Source organism: Macrobrachium nipponense, chromosome 47, assembly GCF_015104395.2.
Source record: "Macrobrachium nipponense isolate FS-2020 chromosome 47, ASM1510439v2, whole genome shotgun sequence".
NCBI lineage: Eukaryota > Metazoa > Arthropoda > Malacostraca > Decapoda > Palaemonidae > Macrobrachium > Macrobrachium nipponense.
The window spans coordinates 5,364,658-5,391,494 of record NC_087222.1 but is presented as its reverse complement, the minus strand read 5'-3'; the positions used below and the strand labels follow the sequence as shown (position 1 = coordinate 5,391,494).

Sequence of the window (26,837 nt, the reverse complement as noted above, 5' to 3'; positions counted from 1 at the left end):
GCTCTAACTCTGATTAGAAAAATATTCTGTCACCAATGAAAACTATTTTAGACACCATTGACCTGTTGAAGAAAACTTATGCTAATCCAGAGAAAATAATCTCATCTCTAATTTGTCAACTAGCAGGCCTGCCTAAACCTTCTGCAGACCTGGATTCACTACGTGGCTTCTGGACTAAACTTGAACAATATGTTAGAGGCATAGAAAGAACAAACCTAATTCGGATCACTGTACCTGGACGCTTGGACCTCTAGTTTTTCAAAAACTACCTGGCAAGGTGAAAGAACAAATCCAAAACAAGTGTGGACAGGACTACCCCTCACTCCTAGATATTAGAGAGGGGCTAGGAAAGATAATCCTGACCTTGTCTTCCTTGGATTTTGAACCCAGGGATAAGAGCAAGGATTACTCCCATAGAAAACCCAAGCCTAACCAAAGTTCCAATAGACCAGGTAATCAGACCAAAACTCAGAAAAACTAAGAAAAACGAAGTTACGAATCTGAGTATTTCTGTCACTCCAGGACAGCCTAATAAGACCGCTAGAACTCAAAGTTGTGTATTCTGTGATAGACCAGAACACAAAGCCTACCAGTGTGACATTTACAAGACCACGCAAGAGCACATTTCAAGACTTACCGCAAAAAATCGTTGCGTGAAATGCACTTCACCTAACCATAAGACAACCGATTGTCTTGTGAAGTTCCACAAATGTCTGTCATGTAAAACTGGACTACACCATTCAGCATTGTGCCCTGACTCCTCAACTGAGGTCTCTGCTGTGAACTATTGTGGAGACAATGACAGTGACAAAGACTTAAAGTCACAAACAAGTGGAATTCTCCCTACCGCCTTAATGGAAGTGGTGTGTCCGCCCTCAGGCAACACCAAGGAACTTAGATCACTGTTTGATTCTGGGGCGCAACGCACCTTCATCACACAAGAGGCAGTGGAAGAGTGTAAACTTGTACGAGACAACCCTGTCCAGCTGAGCATCAGTGGGTTCTGGGATACCAAAGAACCTAGAGAATATAGTACGGTCACTGTACCTGTCAGGGTAAACGATGACAGCCTTGTAACTTTAAAGGCTATTGTCGTACCTAAACTACCTCAGAGCGCTAGGCCTCGTGGACTCTGTAAGATAGTGTCTGAACTGAAGAGCCAGAATGTCACCCTAGCTGATCTTAACTTGTCAAGTAGTCAGATTGACCAGGTGAAACTGCTTGTTGGCATAGATCACTACTTTGACTTTATCCATTCTCCACAAGCAAACGGAGTGAACCTGATTGAGTCCTCCTTAGGATATCTGGTCGCTGGTAAAACTGCCTAGTAATGACACCCCTATCAGTGCTCATTCTGTAACTGTAATGAGACTAGCAGTTGATGAACCTTCCAAAGCTGCTCTAGAGATACCATACTTTGAGATGTCTGATAGCAAATTTGCTGAAGACCCCATCCAACAGCTTTGGACCCTAGAATCAGTCGGAATTGTTGATCAAGATATGTCACCGGAGGATTAATTTGTACTGGAAGAATTCAAGAATTCCATCAATATGGTTGAAGGACGATATGAGGTATCTCTCCCCTGGAAAGTCGATAAGAAACAACGCCCTACCAACTTAGCACTCTCGAGGAAAAGACTGAACAGTACTATTCACAAGCTGAAACAAACTAATAAGTATCTGGAAATTTATGACCAGAATCATCAAAGAACAACTGTCTCTCGGCTTCATTGAAACAGTGCCAGAAGAAGACCAAAAACGGACAAATGTCCATTATTTACCCCATTTACCTGTGATTAAGGATTCAAACTACAACGCCCATTCGTATTGTATTTGATGCAAGTGCCCGGATGGACAAGCAGGCCCCTAGCCTGAATGATTGCTTATACTCTGGCCCATCCTTGACTAGTCATTTAACCGACTTGTTGTTGAAATTCCGTCTCGACCCATTTGCGGTATCGGCAGACATCAGCAAAGCCTTCTTACGGTAGGTCTCCAACCTAGGGATCGTGATTATACAACGTTTCATTTGGCTAAAAGATCTTAACAATGAAAAGGACCTTCAAGCCTATAGGTTTAGATCAGTTCTCTTTGGAGCCACCTGCTCGCCCTTTTTACTCCAGTCAACCTTGCAACATCACTTTGAAACCTACCCCACTTCACCTGAAGTTAGTTTCCTCATGACCAAATTTTATGTGGACAACTTAATTGGTTCCTTACCAACAACAGTCAGCCTCTACAGCCTTTACAAGGTTGCAAAGGAAGTCCTGTCAGATGACCAGAATGCCTTTAAGAGAATGGATCAGTAATGACCCAACCTTCAACGAAATGGTAAAACAAGAAGGTGATGGAACAACAGAAGGCTCAGATCTTGTCAAAGTTCTAGGACTTCATTGGAACTACAAGACTGACCACTTAAGCATAAAACCCCCTACCTTTGAGGAAGCTCCGCTTACCAAAGGCGGCTACTTTTGAGCAACCTTTCAAAAGTATTTGACCCTCTAGGATTGTTTGCTCCCATAATTGTACGAGCCAAAGTTCTTATGCAAAAGATCTGGAACTATCTAAAAGGGTGGGATGATGTTTGCCACCAGAACTTCAAGAAGAGTGGTCGAAGATCAAGAAAGACCTCGAGAACATATCATACCAGGAATTCCCACGCTTCACAGCCAACAGAGGGACCAACTACTCTCTTCACGTATTCTGTGATGCTAGTGAAAAGGCCTATGGGGCTGCAGCCTATTTGATGGACCAACACGCAGGTGCGAACCTAGTTTTCTCTAAAGCAAGAGTCGCCCCTCTCAAAAAGAAAAGCATACCACAACTTGAGCTGACTGCCAACTATAGTGCAGTCAAAATAGCTGACTACCTCAGAACCGTTTTCACTACCGATGGTGTCAAGATTACTGACAACTGTTCATATGGTCTGACAGTAAAGTTGCCCTACACTGGATTCAGAACAACAAATCTAAAAACATCTATGTCCGCAACAGGGTGAATGAGATAAGTCAGGTCACTGAAGTGAAGTACCTCTATGTATGGTGAAGAAAACCCAGCAGACCTAGTCTCTAGAGGAATTCCATGCGGCAGTTTAGAAAAGTCAAATTTGGTTCCATGGCCCAAGTTGGCTCCCGAACCCAGAGATGTGGCCAGAGCAGGCAGATGTATCTACATGCTACCCACCTGAAACACCTGAAGAAGTTTTAACTACAGTTGTCAGTGAAGAAGCTACTTGTCCCATAGAGATCCGTAGGTTCGCTTCCCTTCCTAAACTTATAAATGTCACTAAGCTAGTAATTAAGTTCACTAGGCTCCTTAAACGTACCATTGGGAGTCGTAACCTAAGACCTCGGGACCCGTAAACTCTGAAAATGTCGAAGTACAGAACTCAGAGGCATTACGAATTCTTATTGGCTTCACACAGAGTCAGTATTTCCCAGAGGAGTTGTCATACCTTAACAAGAATTCCCACAAAATTCCAGCCAGAATTAAATGCCTAGGCTTGTTCCTGGATGAGAATGGACTTTTGCGATGCACTGGGAGACTACAAAATGCGGACCACCTTCCATATAGCAGTAAATTTCCTCTGCTTTTACCTCCAAATTCTCCTTTGACTGGACTTATAGTCATTCAAGCACATGAAAATGTTCTTCATGCAGGCGTTCAAGACACAATTTGCAAGGTGAGAGAAGAATACTGGATACCAAGACTGAGACAGTGTGTCAAGAAGATGAAAACGAAGTGCCACCTATGTAACCGTCTGGAAGGACCTGCATTGCGCAGGCCTCCTCCACCACCTCTACCCGCTTGCAGAGTGAACAGTCTCCGGCCATTTGGCCATTTTGCGGTGACCGGAGTAGATTTGACTGGACAAATTCTTATCTGCAATCCAGCCACTAAAGAACTAGACAAGGTTTACATAGTCGTATTCACTTGTACCTCAACACGAGCTTGTCACCTGGAAGTGGTAAAAGACTTAACCAGCACTGCTTTTCTCAATTCCTTCAGGCGATTCACTGCACGAAGATCTTGCCCTCGTCGAATGATTTCTGACAACGCCACTAACTTCAAAACTGGTTCTTCCTTGATTCAGTCCTTGTATGATGACACTGACATACAGTCCACACTGACTAGGGAAAATTGTAAATGGACATTCATCACCCCTAGGGCGCCCCATCAAGGAGGCTTCTATGAGAGGATGGTTGGCAGTGTGAAATCAGCACTAAAGAAAGCTATATTCAAGAAGAGGATTAATTCTGACGAACTGAATACCATTGTCACTGAGATAGAGCGTCGTATTAACAATAGACCTCTTACATATGTGGATGCTACATCTCCAGATACCGTCGATGCCCTTACCCCTTCCCACCTGTTGTATGGCTACCGGTTAAACTCGTTACCCACTACCATAGACCGGCATTACCTGAATGACCCAGATTTTGAGCTTGACCACAAACAATGTAATGAGAGATTCAAGTTTGTATCTCAGGTAATACATGCATTCCAAGAACAGTGGGAGAAGGAATACTTGCAGTCCCTGAGAGATAGACACTATTTCAACGGTGATCCAACCCAGCCGTTCCAAATCAGGATTAAAGTAGGAGATGTGGTGTTAGTACATAATGACACCCCTCGTTGCATGTGGAAATTGGCAAGGGTCATTCAGCTGATGCCCAGCTCTGATGGACTGGTCAGAGTTGTGAAGCTACAGACCAGCAATGGAGAGACAACTAGGTCAGTTGACAAACTTTACCCGCTGGAGGTCTCTAAGCCAGAGGATATGTATACTGTAGAAGCTGCGGAGAAAAATTTAGGAGACAGTCAGAATTCTGAAGGCTATCAAGCAGAAGAGAGACCGAAGAGAAGAGCCGCCACCAACTCGAGGCGATTCTTACAGCAGTTGATTAATGATGAAGCTGTTTAACCTAACACAAAACTGTGTGTTTTGTGTTATCTCCCCCGGGAGGATGTTGTAAATTTATTTGTACTATACATTTTCCTTTAATTTAAGTTACGCTAACAGCTACAAAGTAACTATACCCCATTTTCTTTAGTATAAGCTCTGCAGAAAAAATTAATATTATATTTTGAATAACTTGATTAACTTTACTTAGCATTTAAAATATTTGATAGATAGATTTAATAAATAGATTTAACTGTCCCTTCAAATTATTTAAGAAATTATTTAATTGATTTGGGGAGTGATAAGAACCATTGACCTGACATAGGCCTTTTCAAGGGGTAGGCTTAGGTCGGGCGTGGGTTTTTGGGCCTTGTTCAAACAGACGGCGAGCAAAGAAGGCGACAACTAGGTCGGCGACTTCGCCCTTTAAGTTTAATTTATGTTGTGTAGGGTTTTAGAAATTCATAACCCTTTAAATAATTGGTTTGTATGATCTCCTTTCCTGTTTGTACCTATCCTAAAACCTCATCCTATCCTAATATCCTTATCTGCAACCAAAACTTTTAACAGCCTTTGTCACTGATCGGTCGACGGAAAATTCGGTAAGTGGAATAACATTTCTTATCAACGTACCAATTTATTTCCACGAATGCGATTAGAGGTCGCTGGGTTTGCCGATTAAATATATAGGATTTGTTTTTAGTTTACGCGTGAATTAAGAGGTGTGTGTCCAAACTGGGTTAACTTGAAGGTAGGTCAAATACTAATTTTCCACAAAGACTAGACCGCCATTACTGGACGGCTGATTTGAGCCAACGGACTTTTCGTTAGGAAGCGGTTTCGTCTTTTAACGTTTAACTTACGTATTTAACTTAACTTACTTATTCAAGACGTAATAACACTGTGTTTTCTTTTACCTTGACTACAAATTTTGAAGCCCTTTTACATAGTTTAGGCTATTGTAATATTGGAGTTTGTGAGAATTAATTAGGCATAGCCTCAGATTGAATAATTTTACAGAGGCTTATATAATTATATGGGCGTAGTAATAAATTTAGTCGAAATTAAGGTCTGTCTGTTTACTTAGCATTACTATTCGGGATTAGTTTACTTTAATTTTACTTTAACCGGGTCGGAACTTAATTGAATTCTGGGACCAAACTGAACTACCCTGGGAATTTTATGGCCTTGGTTTGATTTATTCATAGTCCTGTTTAGATTAATTGCATTTACCTGAAGGTTACTTTTACCGGAATTTTAACTAGCCTACTTAACTTACCAAGCAATTATTAATCCTTTGGATTTCTGGCACAAGTCTGAAAACACGTTAGGCGCACGGAAGAATTGTGTGCTTAACAGCCCGTTTTATACCATTTACTAAATTACTACTAGAGAACACTCAGTGGAAGGAATTACCCTTGTAATTTTGTAAGAGTATATTCCTTCAATCTTCCCACTGAGTGAAACAAATTTCCCACATACCCATACCCTACTTCCATAGAAGAGAGATGTATAGGCTTACCCCTTATGCTCGTTACAGCAGGTGTGTGAGACGAGTAGAGAACTGTAAGAGCCTTCAGAGAAGAGGTGCAAGTTTTAAAGACCATAAAGGCTATGTGCCCCGCCCCCAACAATGAAGACTTAAAAAAGAAAACAATGGATTTAAAAGATATGCATATGTTCGATTAAAATTTATATGTTGACAACACAAAAATAAAATTTATTCATACGTCAGACTGTACTTCAACTTATGTTTTGCCAGTGGCGAGCATAGAAATAGTGAAATTCTCCACGACTCTTGCTAATGTCATAAGATATGATACATTTAGTGATAAGTGCAGGAATGTATGTAATAAAACATGGCATTTTGATTAGTTTCATGTTTATTTTTAATAGGCAAGCTCACAATTTACAATAATTTTGTACTGAATAGTGTAAAAAAATCAGTAATTGGAAAGTGGAGATTTTTTCTGCATATGTAATAGAATTACTTACAAAAATGGAAATGCATCTCATTTCCACTATAAAAACACCATTATGCTCTGTATAATGGGTCAATGAGGAAAGAACTCCCAAAATTACCATGTCCATTCAGAATGTTGTGCAAATGCGGAATCATGATGTTTCGTATAAACAGATGCCTTATCATTTCGCTGGGGCTACGTGACTAGGCTCCCATGAGAATCTAGATCAAGTCTTGAATCATTATTCTTTCTCAAAAGTCGTGTGTAAGTTTGTACGTATGTCACTTTATCTAAGATCAAATTGAGAACCTTTGTTATCATTCTCTCTCGATCTCCCATCAACTTAAGAATCCTTCAAAGAGCTCATATCTCTAAGCTGAGTCTCGACTTGTAAATAATTAAGACAATACATCTATCTTTTATACTTTTGAGTTGTTTCAAGAACCTTGAAGAATACCAAATATGAATGGAAGTGAGAAGACAGTCCCAGTCCCCTAGTAGACACAGCCATCAGAGAGAGAGAGAGACGCTTGCGATGCGCCTCGACTACAAACCGCCTTTCACAGCTGTGAATCAAAATTACCCTCTGGCCTGAGACCGCTTTCCTGTACATAGTAGAAAGTTGGTCAAAGCCATAATACATAGACAAAGCAACAAGTCTTTGTCTGCACTGAAATGCGTTATCAACTTCCGCAGAGTTTTGTTACTCTGCATTTTGGCAAGACTGAGTGAATGCATTGCTGGAAGGAAGGGTTGGACTCCCCACCCTACATGACTAGTTTCCAGCTGTGCTGAAGATATTTCCATAGGTAAAGAGCTCAGTTTTGTATTTTAGGAAAAATATAAATTACTTAATTTAGTCATTTTTTGGTTTTGTAGTCAATTGTAACCAAACCTAGAATCCTACTTATATATTATCTTCATTGCAGAATTATTGTACTTTCTTTTTTAATTGGTGTTTATGTAAACCTATGCAAATAAAGCTTTAGACTAGTTCTGCGATATATTTCTATTTGTAATGTATGTTTTTGTAATGTTTATGTGAAGAAAAAAATATTTTTTTAAAATTACACATTTTTAGTTTATGTTAATGTGGAAGTACCCAGAAACATTAGATTTTTTTCACATGTTTTGCTCCGCATTATTCTAACATTTGCATTAAGTCGCCAAGTGCTTAGTGTTCAGTCTCATTGATACTGTATTGTGTATAGAAAACATCTATGTGCTGATGGAGATCACATTTCTTTCCACAGATAACCTGTTTTGTTATGGATGATCTCTGATAATCTGCTAAGAAATGTGTTTTCTTTAGCATCGACTTAATTTTCCTCAACAACATACTCTAGGTAAGTGATATAAAAGTGAAGTCATTGAAGTTAGAGAGAACGCCCCTAAATTATATGTAGTATTTGATAAAAGCTTTGTTGAATCTTTAGTCATACACAAACACATTGTTCAAAAGCCAGTCTGTCAGTTATTCACGATGCACTGACTTAAATTTTTGCCAGTTTTCACCTTGTTACAGAGACACTGTTTTAGATGTAAACATACCAAAAAGTACAAATAATCTGATTAGAAATGACACCAGAGTGAGAGTACTATTTTGATTAGTAATTTATCAAACAATGTGTGAAGCATAATATTGCTTTTCACAGATGTAGCTCATGGGTAGACGGGGCCTGCCAAGGCTTAATAACTGATAGTTAAATGGGGCCAGGGTCTGCTGAAACGTAGTCTTCTGCATCTGAGATCTTGCATAAACATTTATATCCAGAGAGTCCTTAATTTGTCCATGTCATAAAGTTTCTAGGTATTGGTCTTGGTGCCAGCAACTAATGAGTAGCAAATCAAAACGTTGAGCAAATTGATAAGCCATGAGGTGTTGGATTGTGTCACTTGCTTTCTTAATGAATTAGATGCTAATGGAGGCATTAATTTAGATTTTAGTGTTCATTTATGGGTTTTCTCCACATAAAAGAACCTGCTTGCTAGTCCCTCTTCTGCTTTGCCCACTTATACTATTTCTAGCCAGCTGCTTCTCGTCTCTTGTCCACACCATCAAGATATTTTAGATCACAGTCTTTTTTTCCACCCACTGAACAGCATGTATCTCCTTTGCTGCGTCATCCTTGAATTGATCCTGCAGAAAAGAGACCTCAAGAAGGGTCTTTCCCACCGTTATCCCTACGTTAAGGGGTCAGTTGCCTGATGCGCCTTTTCCACTGCCTCTTATTAAAGACATCATCCTCCACCAAACCTCTTCCCTCCATATCTTCCTTCATTTTATCTCGCCATCTAATTCTCTGTGTCCCTCTCGATATTCTTCCTCCAACAGGCTCTTCCCAATCCCTCTTCACTCCCTCCCCATCCTCAACACATGCCTGTACTATCTCAATCGTGCCTCTCTTATCACCTCTTCATCTTTAGTAAGCCTGCCCTTTTTCTTATTTCATCATTTTCCAAAATCTCAGCCAGTGATATCCCCATAATTCACATCAGCGTTCTCATCTCTGTTCTCTCAAGCTTTACTTCCTGTTTTCTTCTTAGAGCCCATGTTTCTGATCCATGTATTAACACTTGTCTAGTCACTGTGCTATAGATCTTGGACTTTTAGCTTGTTTGGAACTTTCTTATCACATGCTACTCCAGCTACCTCTCTCCAACTTCCCAACAGCTTTTCTTTTATCCTACTGTCCATTTCGGCCTCATTATCCTCCCTCTTGGCTTAAAGTAGATCCTAAGTTTGTTCCTACACCTAATACAAACCCTCGGTCCTTTACATAAGGAATTACTTTCAGCGTTGGCTGGAAATCAGTCATAAGAGAATAACAACAAGGTAGTTAAGCAGTAACTGCTTGTTCGCTAGTCGAGAGACCCGGCCAACCAGACGTTAACATTCCACTTCATACATGCTCCTTGCTCTCTCTGTCATCGAGAATTGTGAGATCTTTCTTTGTTGTATCTTTGTGAATGATTGTTTTGTTGTTTGCTTTTATCATGCAAATCCAAAACTCAGATAAGCCTTGTGGTAGTTTCCATTCCAAAGTGGAAGTGGATTGTCGTGTCCTCTGCATGAAGAGCTGAGGGCATGAGTGTTCTCTAGATAATACTTATGATACTTGTATCTCTTGGTTGGCGGAGCAGTTGGGGAGATACGAGGGGAGGAAGCCATCTCGGGGAAGTCGTCCAAGGCTTTGTTGGAACGCTACATGCCCCCGTTGACTCCGTTGGTGGCTAATCTTTCGTCTTCCTTTTTCCCTCCACGTAAGCTTCCAGGGAACTGTCTCCGTCTGCTTCTTCATTCGATTTCTCGAACATAGAAGAGGGTGGGGAGGCATGCCGACCAGGGGCTGTATTCGGGAAGCTTTTGTTCGCTCCAGAGGGGATCTTTTTCCTCCAAAGGGAACAGGAGTTCCCACCACTAACACAACTTTTGCTCCCTCAGGTGTGTCTGTCTCCGCGATCAGGGATTTGCAACAGGCATGGGTGAAGTTTAATTTGCCTGGCACTCCTTACCAGGGGCTGATGGATAATTTTTATGTCAGCTCCTGTGACTCTTGGTGCAGCTGCTGGGACAATGACGACTCTGTTAATGCCTGTGTATGCGGCACTGCCTCACCTTGTGTATACCCAACAAGTTACCACAGTAACACCTTCTGTGGTCGTGTTGTTTGTGCCGCATACTTCGAGGACGGAACCTTTTCTGCCTCCTCCTCCAGGCTACGCAGTCCTCTCTCCCCCAAACAACTATGAATTAGAACCCCAGACACTGGTTCCCCACTGGATCTTTCCACCCGTCTCTGTTCCCATGCCTACCTGCTGTGGGCGTTTGTGCCCCTAGTCGCCACCCCATGGATGGGGGATCTGACTGGCGTTCTGAAGAAGTTGATGAAGAAGAAGTCAAAGAAGTGAAAGGTGTCATTGTCTTCCTCCTTGTCTTCGTTGTCGTCGTCTGCTACCTCCTCCACTTCTTTTGAGGCCCCCCTGCTGAAGAAGAAGAAGGCTATCTCTCCCTCCCCCTCGTCATGAAGTCGAGTTCTGTGGCTTCTAAGGGTTTGTCTAGCCGTTCTGGTGAGACATGTGGTCCTTCCACTGGTCCTCCCAGTGCTTCGGGAGCGGGAACTGCCTCACCACCCCCATGAGTGAACAGGGCGGGGACCACAGAAGTTCATGCTACGGTTTGTTCTTCTGCACCTAGTTCTAGAGGTTCTGCCTCTAGGACCGGGACTGTCTTGGGTTCCTAACCCCGAGTTTCCCTGAGTGCATGCTCATCTACAGATGAGCGGGCAGCTAGAGTCAGTGACCCTGAGTCCACTCACCGTCACAACTCAGGCATGAAACAAAGGAAGGGGTAAGTCGTCCAGGTGACTTACGCCTTGCTGACGATTGCCCACATAGCTATGCTCGGCTCCCAGGGATGACATAATGGTCCCACCGGACTGTGCATGCATCGAGACTGGTATGAAGTTCCTCGTTCTCTCCTCTTGAGAGGTTTCAGCCTCTTCGGAGACTGTGACGCGTCATGGGGACGGTACCCACTCTAGTCATGGTGGTGAATGCTATTCTTCACCCGATTTACAGTCACGTGAACATGACCGTACGGTCCAGGCATCGAGTAGCACTTCCCCTGATGTGAGAGGGCTTCGCTACAGTCCTCGGAGGAGTGCTTCTCCACAGGGAAAATACTCCTCTAGACCCGTGAACCGATCATCACCAAGGGTTGGTGATCATTCACGGCCTGCTCCATCTGCTAGTTCTGCTAGCAGACCGAGGGGGAGTGTCGTATCTTCCCCTCACCTGTCCCTTCAACTTCCTTGCGATACACCAGGAGGAGCGACGCGACCAGGGGGAACCATGGGGAGTGTTATCCTCATGGTTTGGCCATGAGAGTGTATGTTCCCTGTTCGGTCTTAGGGCCTGAGATGTCGTACGCTTAATTGGTTTGAGGAGATCATGAAGTGTCTGTCGAGGCTCTTCCCTCTGAAGGAAGAGAGTCGAAGGAGGGACTCGCCCTGGAAGGACTTGACGGTCCTTCCCCTCAGGACGCAGTCACTCCCGAGATTCAGAGGTCTTTTGCGGAGGTCATTGTGCTGATTTGTCAGCACAATGACCTAGGGGAAGGATAGATGGTAGCTCCCTCTGACTGTCCTTCACAGTTAGAATCGTTCTTGGGTCCTAAGAAGGAACCCAGAGCTTCTGTGGGGTTACCTTAGTCTTCCTTGTCTGAGGGTGTGTTTGGCCAGGTGAACAATCTTGTCTCGGGGCAAAAGAGTTCTCTTAGGGCCAACAGGTCAGACAAGCTGTTTCCCCCTCCTCTACCTTGCCTCATGCTGCGCGAACCAAAGGTTCTCTGACAGAAGGTGCTGCAGAGGCAAATAGAATCACCTCTGTCGAGGTAAAGGAGGGGGAAGCAGCTTGTCCGATCTGTTGGCCCTAAGTGAACTCTCTTGCCCCGAGACAAGATTGTTCACCTGGCCCTTCACACCTTTGGAGGTTACGGCTATGGCAGCTATCCAGCCCATCTCCTAGTTGGATCTGTGGTCCCTCACAGTATCCAAAGTCACTGCTTCTTTGGGACCAATAGCTCCCAGAGAAGACTCGGCTTTTGGGAGACTTTGTCAGTCTGGTGGTAGGGCCATTTCCTACCTGGGCCACCAGACTACAAACCTGTTACTCGAAAATAATAGAGATGAAAAAAATATGAATGCAAAATATTCAAGCATTTATTAGGTGAATCTGAAGCAACACTCCCAGCAAGGTAAAAAGCTATCTTGAACTAGTACATTCCCTGGAAGACAACGATGCCGCCCAGATGTTTGGTATCCTAGGCACTGGCTACCAAATCACCCTACACTTCGAATACCTCGAATCCTAAAAAACAGAAGAAAACTATCAATCAACGAGACAAAAATGAATAGCTGTGACAAGATAAAGTTACGAAGGTTTTCATTCAGTTAGTATCACAGTTAATTAAAGGATCTCGCAAGTGTAAAAAATTGACTGATAAAGAGTTAAGGAATCGAGTTTATTTTTAAAGGTTTGACGAAGGCGCACTAAAATAATAGGGCAACTTTAAAGTCTTGTTCTGTGTGCCAAACGGAACGAGACCCACCTCAAAGAATGCCTTGCGCTGGTATGTTCAGTTGAGTAATCCATTCAGGTGCGTAATCCATTCAGGTGCAATAATCCATCCAACGGTCATCAAATTGATGCCATTTTGATTGGCAGTTTCCTTGGACTTAGCAGCAGATCTCATGTCCCGCCCATCAGTAATTATGAAAGCAGGGATGATTAACCCTCTTACGCCGATTGGACGTATTAAACGTCGAGTCAAAATGTCTCCCGTATGCCGATTGGACGTATCATACTCGCTCAAAAAAGTTTTTTTAAAAATTCGCGGAAAAATACTTATAGGCCTACCAGCCGAAAAACTTTGTATCACGCGCCTTGGGGGATGCTGGGAGTTCACGGATCAAGGCGTTGTTTTGTTTACAATCGCTACGCAGGCGCGCAAGCGCGAATTTCTTTCTTATCGCACTAAAAAGTATCAGTGACACATCTCGGAAATTATTTCGTCACTTTGACATAATTATTGCACCATTTTAAATTATCCTTTACATGAAGTATTATATATGAAAATGTGCGCAATTTCATGCACAATACAACTAAAAAATACTCATGATTGTAGCTTTTATCAATTTGAAAATATTTCATATAAATAACGATAAGTGCAAAAATTTCAACCTTCGGTCAACTTTGACTCTACAGAAATGGTCGAGAAACGCAATTGTAAGCTAAAATTCTTATATTATAGTAATATTCAAAACAATCATTTGCCTTCATTTTGCAACAAATTGGACGTCTCTAGCACAATATTTCGATTTATGGTGAATTTATGAAAAAACTTTTTCCTTACGTTCGATGCGATAACTCTTCCGATAAATTTTTTCGTTGCGATTGTCCTAATGTTTGCACCCTTTTAAATTTGCCGTTACATAAAGTTTTTATATGGAAATGTGCGCAATTTCATGCACAATACAACAAAAGACAACCATGGTTGTAGCGTTGTTTTATCAGTTTTTGAAATATTTTCATATATAAACGTTAAGTGCAAAAATTTCAACTTTCGGTCAGCTTTGACTCTACCGAAATGGTCGAAAACGCAATTGTAAGCTAAAACTCTTATATTCTAGTAATATTCAATCATTTACCTTCATTTTTCAACGACTTGGAAGTCTCTAGCACAATATTTTGATTTATGGTGAATTTATGAAAAAAAAAAAATTACGTTCGCGCGGTAACTCTTCCGAAAAAAATCAGAATGTGCGATTGTCGAAATGTTTGCACCATTTAAAATTAGCTGTTTCATAAAGTTTTATATATGAAAATGTGCGCAATTTTCATGTAGAATACCAACTAAAAATGATTGAAGGTTGTAGCTTTTCTCTTTTTTTTTTCGAAATATTTGCATATAAATCACGATAAATAGAAAAAAAACCACGTTCGGTCAAATTTGACTCTACCGAAATAGTTGAAAAACGCAATTGTAAGCTAAAACTCTTACGGCCTAGTAATATTCCGTCATGTTTCTTCATTTTGAAACAAATTTGAAGTCTCTAAAACAATATTGTGATTTATGGTGAATTTTTGAAAAAATATATTTACCTTCACTCCGCGCGCCGATTCGCGGCCGCAAGTCTCCGAAATACGTACATGGCATTATCCTAATATTTGCTCCTTTTCATATTAGCCTTTTTATAGAGTTTCATATATCAAAATGTGCGCAAATTCATGAAGAATACAATAAAAAATAATTGAAGGTTGTAACTTTTTCCATCTTCGAAATATGTGCATATGAAAAAATATATATATTAAAATTTCGACATTCGGTCAAATTTAACTCGTCCGAAATGGTCGAAATCTGCAATTCTAATCTAAAACTCTTACAGTATCGTAATATTCAATCATTTGTCTTAATTTTGAAACAAATTGGAAGTCTCTAGAACATTATTTAGAATACGGTGAATTTTGAAAAAAATATTTTTTTTGCGTCCGCGCGTTACGAATTCGTACATCATTTTATTTGTGATAATATTTTTCCGGTGTTACTTTTATTGTTTTACAATGTATTATATATCAAAATGATCGCAATTTAGTGTACAATACAACGCAAAAAAAAGTAACTGGTTAGCTTTGACCGTTTTCTGCACAGCGTGATTTGAATACAATTATGTATGAATTTTTTTTTTTTTCGCTACCACCTATATCGCATTATTTTACATATGATAATGAATATTATTTTTCATTTCTGATGGTTGCATTCTAAACTTCAGGCAATGACAAAAAAAAAAGGAGCCAAAAATGAACTCTTAATCTTCAAAAGTACGCGCGCTGTAATTTTTTGAAAAAATTATTTTTTCCACTTCCGCGCTCACTCCAAACCAGGCCCGGCATACGGGAGACGTTTTGATTTTTAGGGCTCCGGCTTAAGAGGGTTAACATGAAGTCTTACATAAACCTCATGGCAAGATAATCCTTACTGTGAAACAGCAGACGACTTCATACAATACTGAAAATAATATTCATGTCAAATTATAAGAAGATTGGTGACTTGTGTTTGCCATGAAGAGTGGAAGGAATCTGTTCTGTTGGGTTGTATAACCCTCGCCCAGGTAACAGTAGTTTTAAGCGGCGGCGGCGATGAAACGCGTAACTAGCACTCAAGGTAGTTATGCTCATTAACCCTTAAACGCCGAATGGACGTATTAAACGTCGAGTCAAAATGTCTCCCGAATGCTGAATGGACGTACCATACGTCGACTCAAAATTAAAAAAAAAAAAAATTCGCGGAAAAATACTTATAGGCCTACCAGCCGAAAACTTTTGAATCATGCGCCTTGGGGGATGCTGGGAGTTCACGGATCGAGGTGTTGTTTTGTTTACAATCGTTACGCAGGCGCGCAAGCGCGAATTTCTTTCTTGCCGCACTAAAAAGTATCTGTTGACACATCTCGGAAATTATTTAGTCACTTTGACATAATTTTGTACCATTTTAAATTAGCCGTTACATGGAGTATTATATATGAAAATGTGCGCATTTCTGTGTAGAATACAACAAAAAAATAAAAAAATACTCATGATTGTAGCTTTTATCAGTTTTGAGATATTTTTTATAAATAACGAAAAGTGCCAAAATTTCAACCTTCGGTCAACTTTGACTACCGAAATGGTCAAAAAAAGCAATTGTAAGCTAAAAATCTTATATTTTAGTAATATTCAATCATTTACCTTAATTTTGCAACTAATTGAAAGTCTCTAGAACAATATTTCGATTTATGGTGAATTTATGAAAAAACTTTTTCCTTACGTCCGCGCGGTAATTCTTCCGAAAAAATCATACATGCTATTGTGGTAATGTTTGCACCATTTTAAAATTAGCCGTTTACATAAACGTATATATGGAAATGTGCGCAATTTCATGCACAATACAACTAAAAACAACCCATGGTTGTAGCTTTTATCAATTTTGAAATATTTTCATATAAAAAATGATAAGTGACAAATTTTCAACCTTTGGTCAACTTTGAGTCTACCGAAATGGTCGAAAACGCAATTGTAAGCTAAAACGCTTATCTATTCTAGTAATATTCAAGCATTTACCTTCATTTTGCAACAAATTGGAAGTCTCTAGCACAATATTTCGATGTATGGTGAATTTATGAAAAAAATAACATTTTCTTTACGTCCGTGCGGTAACTCTTCCGAAAAAAAATCATAACGTGCGATTGTGGTAATGTTTGCACCATTTTAAATTAGCCGTTACATAAAGTTTTATATATGAAAATGTGCGCAATTTAATGTAGAATACAAAAAAAATAATTGAAGGTTGTAGCTTTTCTCATTTTTAAAATATTTTGCATATAAATCACGATAAATAGAAAAAATACCATGTTCGGTCAACTTTGACTCTACCGAAATGGTCGAAAACGCAATTGTAAGCTAAAAAACTCTTACAGTTCTAGTAATATTCAGTCATTTATCTTCATCTTGAAACAAATTCGAAGTCTTTAGCACAATATTTAGATTTATGGTGAATTTAAAAAAAAAACACCTTCATTCCGCACGTGGATTCTCCGCCACAAATCTCCGAAATGCGTATGTCCCATTCTCGGAATGTGCTCCGTTTCATATTAGGCATTTCATAGAGTTTTATATATAAAAATGTGTGCAATTTTATGTAGAATAAAACGAAAAAATATTTGAAGGTTGTAGCTTTTCTTATTCCGAAATAATTGCATATAAAAAATATTATATATAAAAAAATCGACATTCGGTCAACTTTAACTCGTCAGATATCGTCGAAAACTGCATTTGTAAGCTAATACTCTTACAGTATAGTATATTCAATAATTTTTCTTCATTTTGAAAGAAATTGGAAGTCTCTAAGACAATAGTTTAGATTTTTATGGTGAATTTTTTTTTGAAAAAATATTTGTTTTACATCCGCGCGTTACGAATCATGCATTATTTTGTGATAATATTTTCTCTGTGTTGCTTTTATCGTTTTACAATGTATTATATATCAAAATGATTGCAATTTAGTGAACAATACAACGAAAAAAAATAAACTCGTTAGCTTTTACTGTTTTTGCACAGCGTGATTTTAATACCAATTATGTATGAATTTTTTTTTCGCTACCATATATTGCATTATTTACATATGATAATGATATTATTTTTCATTTCTGATGGTTGCATACTAAACTTCAGGCAATGACAAAAAAAGGAGCCAAAAATGAACTCTTAATCTTCAAAACTAAGCGCGCTGTGATTTTTTGAACAAATTATTTTTTCCGCTTCCGCGCTCACTCAAAACCGGCTCCGGCATTCGGGAGACGTTTTTATTTTTATCGCTTCGGCGTTTAAGGGTTAAGGTATATAAATGGTGTCTCGATCTATTTAAAGCACATAGCAAGGCATATTCAAGAAATTTAATAATAAGATCCTTTAATCTTACTGCATATCTATGGATGAAAATGCAAGGAAACTAGAAAAAGAAAAAAGAAAATAGAAAAAATGTACTACAGGTACAATTTTTTGTATACCTGTGGGTCAACCTTGTTCTTAGGAGGAGGGATGCTGTCCTAAATCGGATAACCAGGTCAGTGGGCCCAGAGTCGGCATTAGGTTGCTGGGTTCCTCCTCTCTCTTTCCTAGAGAGATGGGGATGCTGCTGTAGACAAGCATAGAGCTGAAGACAGAGATCGTCTTGTTCACCAGGCAGTTGCCAAGGCATCCAGGCTGTCTCGTACAACTGTGCTAGGCCTCGAGCTCTTCCTCCACCCTCAAGAAGACTCCTTTCTTCTAGAGGGGCCTGAGGGAAAGACCCAGCCTTCCGCCTTTGCTTCTGAAAGGGAATATCAGACCCCCCTCTCAGCACCCCTTCTCTCGCCGGAAAGGAGAAAACAAACGAGGAAGAAGGGGAAATGCTAGGGACAGCATTCCCCTCAGCTGCTGCCATCGGTAGGGGCTACCTGGTGAGCCATTGGGCAACATGGCAGCGCTACGGAGCCAAGACCTGGCTTGTAGATGTCCTTCAGGAGGGTATTTTCTTCCCTTCGAGTTGAGCCCACCCTTCACTGACCGTCCGTCCAACTTCAGACATACATCCCTGGTTCTGCCAAGGATATGGCACTGAAAGAAGTGCTATCAATGCTGAGCAAGATAGCTGTGGAAGTCGTTCGAGATCCATCACCAGGGTTCTACAGCCGACTTTTCCAGGTAGAGAAGGCTACAGGGGGCTGGAGACCAGTGATAGATCTCTCTCCCCTGAACTGATTCGTTCGCCATACTTGGTTCAAGATGAAGACGGCATGTTCCGTGCTCTCCTCTATCAGGGAGAATGACTTTATGCTTTCGGTGGACCCTGAAGGATGCATATTTTCAGATACCCATCCATCAGTCCTCCAGGAAGTACCTTTGCTTTATCCTAGAGGGGACGATGTTCCAATTCAGGGCACTTTGTTTCAGACTTTCGACAGCCCTTCAGATGTTCACACGAGTGTTCACCTTGGTGTCAGCTTGAGCCCACTTGGTCGGGATATGCCTCTTGAGGTATCTCGACAGCTGGCTTCCTGGCAAGCTCGTTCTCACAGTTGCTACAGGACAGGGATTGACTTCTCGATTTTTGTCACGATCTAAGGATCATGGTAAATTTTGAAAAGTCGGATCTCATTCCCAACCAGACCATAAAGTACCTGGGCATGCTGATCGACATGTAGCAGCATGAGTCTTCTCCACAGACTCGAGGATCAGCAAGTTCAGGAAGGCAGTTTAACTGTTGTCTTGACAGGAACAGCTAACTCAGCTTTGGCAGGTCGTGATAGGTCACTTGTCGTCACTAGAGAAGTTAGTCCCTCACAGGCGTCTTCACCTGCGGTCTCTGCAGTGGACACTAAAGGAGTGTTGGTTAAAAGCTCGGGATCCTCAATCATCCTCTTCCCTCTAACAGAGGAAGTGAGGAAGGATTTAGCCTGGTACCTAGATGACTGGAAACTCTTAATAGGAGTGGAGTTGCACACTCCCCCTCCAGACATGCTTCTGTTCTGGATGCATCGAATGAGGGTTCAGGCGCACACCTGGAGGAGTTGCTGACTGCAGGGGTGTGGAATCGACAGGACAAGCACCTTTATATCAATGTTCTGGAACTAAAGACAGCTTTTTTTAGCCCTCCAAGATTTCCTGGATATTGATGGGACACTCCATGGTGTTGATGAGCGACAACACCACAGTGGTGACATATGTCAACAGACAGGTAGGCCTGGTGTCTCTTCCGTTGCATCAGTTGACAGTGCAGGTGCACGAGTGGGCTGCAGCGCACTTGGTATAGCTGTCAGCCAGATACATTCCAGGCAAGAGAATTTGTGGGGAGACAAGCTCAGCCGTCAGAATCAGGTGATAGGGACGGAATGGATTTACACCCAGATGTGGCAGAAAGGCTGTTCGACCTATGGGGTTGTCCAATGGTAGACCTGTTCACCACCTGGCACAACAGAAAACTTCCAGTTTTCTTCTCCGTCGTGCCAACCCATGGCAGCTGCAGAGGACATGATCCAACATCCGTGGGACAACCTCGAAGTGCTGGTCACCAGCAATCTTCGGATGATCCTGTGGCTCATATCCCGATCTGTTGGCTCTTCTGTTTCCGAGGCACCACGAGAGATTCCCCCGTGGCACAACCTTCTGTGTCAGCTGCACATAGAATGGTACCACTTGGCAGTACAGTCCCTGTGTCTTCTTGGCTGGCAGTTATCCAGGTTATCCACCATCTCTTGCGAGCAAGAGGAGTTTCTCGCCAAGCAGGCAACAGAGGTGGCGGGATACTGCAGACAGTCCTCTGGCAGAAGTGTACCAGGGAAAGTGGTCCGTCTTCTGTGATTGGTGCCATCTCTTCAACAGATCGTGGATTTCCTAGTCTTTCTTCACCGAGAGAAGCTCCTCTCTGTCTCTCGCAGCAGGAAAGGGCTACAGGTCTGCCTTTGGCCCTTGGTCCCTGAAACTGCAAGGAGTGGAATGTTTTCCTTTTTCAATGGAAATATCTCTCTTAGGAGGATCTTCGAGAGGTCTTTCCCACCCAGAGAACTCAGGCCCCCTGAATGGGATGTGACTCATCTGAAGGAGATTGACTCGTGAACCCTACAAGCCGTCTATCTGAGAGTCATCAGACAGGGATCTAACCCTTAAGACCATCCTTTTGCTGGCCCTGGCATCGACGAAGAGAGTAGGTGAGCTTCATGGTCTCTCTTACAATGTTAAACACTCGAGGGGATGGGGATCTCTTATGGTCGATTTCATCCCAGATTTTGTAGCGAAGACTAAGAATCCTTTGGTCCCTGATGTTAGATTCGAGTCCTTTACGATCCCCTCCCTAGAGGACTTTTGTGGAAATGACCCAGACGAGATGATAATTTGTCCCTTTAGAGTGCTACGGCACTATATGAAGAGAACTCAGCATGTCTAGCCTGAGTGTCGACTCCTCTTCGTTAGCACCAGGTTGACCAAGAAAGAGGTGTCCAAGAACACTATCTCTTTTTGGCTTCATGAGGTGATCAGGAAAGCATACTCCTCCTAAGGGAGGTTTGACACTGGTACCTTTCGTCCGAGAGCCCACAGAGTCAGAGGTATTGGTCCTACTCTTGCGTTCCGCAAGAACCTGTACACAAGGCAGGGGCTTGGCCCAACCACACCACCTTCACCTCCTTCTAACTTTGGGATATTGCCCAAAGGTCCTTGGATACCTTTTCCTTGGGACCTGTGGTGGCTGCTCAACAAGTTGTGTAGCTTACCTAGCTCCTCTAACTGGACAAAGTTATATCTCGTCTTGTGTAACTGTATGAATGGTTGTGAATGGGTGTGTGACTGGCTTCTCTTCCTCCTTTATTCTTCTCTCTTCTTATGGGGCAGAGAGCTGCAGTCGTCATATGCTGGAAAAGGGCGGTCGATGCAGGTAAGCTATATTACTAAGTTCCTTTCTTTTCCTTTCATTAGGGTATAGAAGCACATATCCGTCCCTTCCCTAACAAGGGGGGAAGAGGACATTCTCATAAGACAAACCCAATACTTGTATATTTGTCTTCTTACTTCTGACAATAAGTTCTTGTTTGCTGTTCATAAGAGGAATTTGTCTCCCTCTTATGAATTGGTCCAGAGGTTGGCCATTGGTCTCGCAGTTCCCAACTTTGATTAATTGGGCAGAGGCAAGATTCCCCCCACCCCCCCCCCCCCCAACCTGTTGGGGTCATATGACCAGGGTGGGAATCTTGGTTTGGTCGAACACCAGTCTGTTCTCAAGACTATCAGATTCCTCCAACCAATCAGTGAGTCTTCCTTATGTAAAGGACGATGATTTGTAGCCGACTACCGACTAGCATCGGTGATTTTGGTGGTCATCGTTTGTCAATGTTTGGATATTTCCAGTGTTCTTTAGTGACATACTTGCTTATTTTGTGGTTTGTGTACATAATTAGATAGTCAATTATGTCAGTAACTAGCTCTTCCAGCATTAGGTATTGCTCAGAAGTTATAGAACTTGGTTAACCAAGTTCTCATATGATTTGACACACCAAATGCATTAAATGTAGGGGGCAAGATCGCTCTAAGGAATTGACTTGTTTGGAGTGTATGGATTGGGATGATTCTAAATGGAAAGCATTAAATCACATTTGGATAAACTAGCTAGAGATGGGAAGAGAAAGGCGGCTCTCAAAGCCAAAAGTAGGGCTTCTGTATGAATTCTCCCTCAGTAGTTAGGATTTACCTACTCGGGCTCAACCTCCTATTACTTCCCCCAATTGTTAGCCCTCCTACTTCATTACAAGTGACTCCTATTCCAGGCTCCCATGATTCCAAACCCGACACCATTACCAGTCCTGATGTGAAATTTAAAAAGAAATTTTATTTTCTCGCTAAGGCAATTATGGAATTAGGTGCCTCTTTTTGGGTCTTTTGTGGAGAGCACGCCTCTCAAAAGTACATTGCAAAGTGAAGTGCTGTGATTACTATCCCACTCCCCTGTACCGGGTAGAAGACGTACGGGAAGTCCAGGGACGGCAGAGGGATTTGCCCCTGGACAGTTGTCCTTTCTGTTGCACCTGTTGATGACTCTTAGACAGCGACAGAGTGCCACTGGAAAGACGCCTCTTTCAGTGCTCACTGTCTGTCTTCAGACTCTTTGGATTCTTCTTTAGACAAGAGATGTCATCGTCGCAGACTGTTGGCCTCTGGGCTTCTGAAGAGGCATTCTACACCTGTGGAGGTTCTCCTCCCCTCTTGAGAGATATAGGGAGGTTGGAATCGATCCATAGCCATCTTGCTGTCTTCAGGATTGCTTAGTTTCTCTGGTCAGAAGCATACTTCTCGCCCAGTATTAGCAGCCAAACGGGTGCCTGTTTCGAAGCGCCCAGCTTGTGAAGACATTGTTGTGTCTGCTACTGTGCATCTATGAGCTTCCCCGTCCGCCCTTGGCGCTCTATCTTGGTTTTTTTTGGGTTTTCAGTATCGACTCCTTTTTTTTTTTTTTTTTTTTTTTTTTTTTTTTTTGTTTTTTTTTTTTTTTTTTTTCTAATACAGTATCTTATGTGGATGAGGCACCTCTTAAACGTCAGTTAGGGGAGTTACTGAATTTTTTTAGAGTAAACTTCCTCTACGAACAAGGAAAGTATCTCGTCCCCCAATTTCTTTGGAAGATGTAGCAGTTGAGCAAGAGGTGGCTTATTCTTCTTATTCGTCGCTGATGAAATTCTTTCTGGAGAATTATCCGGACTTTTTCATTCCCATGACTACAGCGGCTCCTGCCTCTACCTTTCTTATGTGGAAAGCTCCTGTAGAACGAACTCCCTCAGATGATTTTGTCTTCTCGTTCTAAAATGGTCTTAGGAGAAGTGGAAGAATGGCTGGCTGGTAAGAGGGAGCATGGGAAAGCCTCCATGGGTTTCCTCCCAAGAAGCTTATAAAAGAAACCTTACCGATACTATATGAGAGGTGAGTCACCTCCCTGGGAGTTTCTGCCTTCCTTCCAAGGGGACATCTCCTGTCTAGTGGACTCAACCAGATGCTCGGCATTTGCAGCTACAAAGGTTTTCTTTTCATCACCGGAAATCGATCACTTGGTGAAGAATACATTCAAAATTTTAGGAATTTTCAGTTTCTTAAATTTTACTTTGGGTGCATTGGCTACTAAGATAGAGAGTTGTTCTTCATTAGTGAAGACCTGTCTACAGTTTGGCTGGGATTTTTGTCTTGCACAGACAAAGCTGTAAGGGACAGTTCTGATGAAGCTGGCCTTTCTTTTTGCTATGGGTCTTTTAAAAAAGAGAGTTGTGGTGCCAATTTATTTCCAAGGGTGCCCCGTCAACACAGAAACCTGCAATTTTTTTCATCGCCTTTGGATAAGGCTTATATTTTTCTGCAAACTATGGTAAAAGACATAATTTCAGACTTACAGAATAAGTCCACAACAGATCTTCTCTGACTGCGTTAACAGCATACTCAAAAGGACCTAAGAGATATTTGGCCCTCTCACAGGAAGTGGAGGCTCTTATCCAGAGAATAGTGGAAGAAGTGTTAGATCATGGACAGAGGGGTATCACAACCGACTCTTTGTAGTCCCCAAGTCATCGGGGGGCTGGAGGCTCATCCTGGATGTCAGTGCTCTGAACCTCTTTGTCGTCAGGACGAAGTTTCATTAGGAGATCAGTGCCTCAGTCTTAGCCTTTCTATATCCAAAGGATTGGATGGTGACTGGATGTCAAAGACTTGTACTTCCATATTCCCATCCATCCGGAGTTGAGGAAACTTCTTTGCTTCGTATTCAATTCTAATGCTTTTGACTCAGGAGTTGGGAATTTTTATCATTGTGTACGATTCTGGACTCAGACTATTTTTGGGCTTTTCTCTTGCCCAAGCCTATCAAATTGCTTGCCTTCAGACAGTCCAAGAGTTCCTAGATCGAAGTCCTGTTCATCTCTTCAATGGATGCACCTGCTGGGAACCCTTGCTTCAGTGGAGCACTTCATCAGGCTGTTCAGGTTACACATGCTCCCACTTCAGTTTTACATGAAGGTTTTATGGTCCAGAAAGATGTAGCAGGACTCTTTTACATTACCTGTTCCCAATAAGATAAAAACAGACCTTTAGTGGTGGTTGTCTGTGGACATTACAAGAAGGGAAGTCACTCTGACCACAGAACCCAGAGCTGAAATTTTATTCAAATGCATTGGATCTTGGATGGAGAGCCCTCTTGGAATCACAAAAGGTGGCAGGGTTTTGGTCAAAGGACCAGAAAGCCTTACACATCAACATGAAGGAATTGTTGGCAATATTTCTCGGACTTCAACACTTTTCTTGCCCAAGTGTCCGTGAAGATAGTAGCTGTGTTTGCAGACAACACAACAACCTTGTCCTACATCTGCAAAGAAGGGGGCACTCACTCTTTCATTCTTTACCAGACGACGAGGATCTTCTGCTATGGGAAGAACAACACCAAGTGATGATCCTCACTCGCTTTGTTCAAGGCAGATTAAAATTCTTGACGACGAACTAAGACAAAACCAAGTTTGCACGGGACTTAGGAGGCTTTAGGACAATCGCCAGTAGATCTATTTGCTACAGCAAAAACCATTGTCTTCCAACCTTCTGTTCACAGTCCTGGACCCTCTAACATGGGTGACAGATGCCATGCTTCTCGACTGAACAGGATTAGACCTATGTGCCTTCCCTCCATTGCTATGATTCAGGAGGTAATAAATGAATTTTCAACTCATCAGAATGCCTCCATGATCCTAGTAGCCCAATTTTGGCGAGGAAGGAATAGTTTACAGACCTTCTTTGTCTCTTTGTGGACTTCCCAAAACTTCTCCCTCAGAAGAAGTCTCAGTCTCTGCTGAAACAGCCTCACCTGTTCAGGTTCCATTAAGGATTTATCCGCTCTTTCTCTTGACAGGATTTTGACTGTTCAGACGATTGGTCAAAGCAAAATGCTTTTCAAAGCAAGCTGCAGAAGCCATTGCTAGATGATGTCGATCTTCTACTAGCGGGCCTATCAGTCTAAGTGGCAGTCTTCAGAAGTATGTGTCGAAGACATAACACTGTAGTTGAGATAGGAGATTGCTGTTTTTGAAGTCTTCCAGGAAGTTATCCTCCAGTACCATTAAAGTATAGATGTTGGTCTCAACCAGGACCTCAGTAATCTTATTAGATCTCTGGACACTTCTAGAAAATCAGAGAATACTAAATCAGTTTCATGGAATCTAGATGTAGTAGTGAAGTGGATTTCTGGTGACTCCTTTGAACCCCTCTGTTCAGTATTACCTAAGCATCTCCTAAAAAAGACCCTCTTCCTTGTAGCTCTGACTACGGTCCAAAAAGGGTCAAGCAAAATATCAGGCAATAGACAAAAGAGTAGGGGTTTCCCAAGTAGATGCTATCTGTTCTCTCTATTTTGGATCTCTTGCCAAAAATGAGGACGTGAAACAAACCCTGGCCCACATTCTTTTATCTGGTATAGAACCTGGTGGACATCATCGGACCAGAGGAGGAAGAGTGACTTTTACGTCTGGTAAAACGTGTACGCTACTATTTACAGAGAACGGAGAAGATGATAGAACCTGCAAATAATCTTTGATGTTCTGTGGAGTCCTCATGTCCCGCCTGATGTCAAAGAACTCCATTTCCTTTTCTTGAGGAGTTTGATAGTCGAAGCACACTCTCAGCTCCAGGAAGATGTATTGCCATCCATTAATGCTAAGGTGCATGAACTGAGGGTAGTTGCAACTTCTCTCGCCTTTAGACATAATACATTTTTAGAATCTATTATGCTCTCTACATTATGGAAATGTACGTCAGTGTTTGCTGTACATTATCGAAAAGATATTGAAACGGTTTTCGAGAATTGTTCTGTGTTGTGTCCTTTGTCGGTAACTGGCACAGTGTTGAGGAAAAAAGCAAAGGGGGCATACTGTCCCTCTACTATCCTCTGTTATTGTTTTTTGGTGTTGAGTTTTGGGAAGCCAGGAGTTAGTGAATACCTGAAGTACGCAAGAGTCATAATGGTAGGGTATTACTGGTTGGTTTTTATAGTGTAGGTGAAGTCATAGTTTTTATCTAGTCTAAGCCCAGGGTAATTTTCGACAGTCATCTGTAGAACTTCCATGACTGCAAAAGTTAAGGGAGCATCGACCAGAGGTAGTATTCATCTGCAGCGCTTTTTTACCAGGTAAGGTACAATGAGTACTTTGAAAATACTTGCAGACTTTCTATGTTGAGTCATTACTTAACTTTTAATGTCTTTAATATAGTACATGTTCATGATTCCCACCTGTATAAACGTGGAATCAGTAGCTTCACCTTCGTTCTGTTCAGTGGAGAATGAAGGAGTTTTGGTCTCCGTAAGGGAGTCCCCATTCTTCCAGATG

At 41.7% G+C, this 26,837-nt stretch overlaps 1 protein-coding gene across 1 annotated transcript; it reads left to right on the top strand.

Moving 5' to 3' along the window:
• Nucleotides 1–3,143: 3,143 nt before the first annotated feature.
• On the top strand, nucleotides 3,144–4,924 carry LOC135204424 (uncharacterized). Its single transcript, XM_064234635.1, has 2 exons — nucleotides 3,144–3,293; nucleotides 3,425–4,924. The coding sequence occupies exons 1-2, from the start codon at nucleotides 3,144–3,146 to the stop codon at nucleotides 4,922–4,924; spliced, it is 1,650 nt and encodes a 549-aa protein (XP_064090705.1).
• The last annotated feature ends 21,913 nt before the right edge of the window (nucleotides 4,925–26,837 follow it).

What these genes read in the sequence shown, in the direction of transcription:
- LOC135204424 (XM_064234635.1), top strand. Translation starts at nt 3,144, where the DNA reads ATGTGGCCAGAGCAGGCAGATGTATCTACATGCTACCCACCTGAAACA. An exon ending in TTATAAATGTCACTAAGCTA is followed by an intron (nt 3,294 to 3,424) that starts GTAATTAAGTTC and finishes GGCTTCACACAG; the next exon opens with AGTCAGTATTTCCCAGAGGA.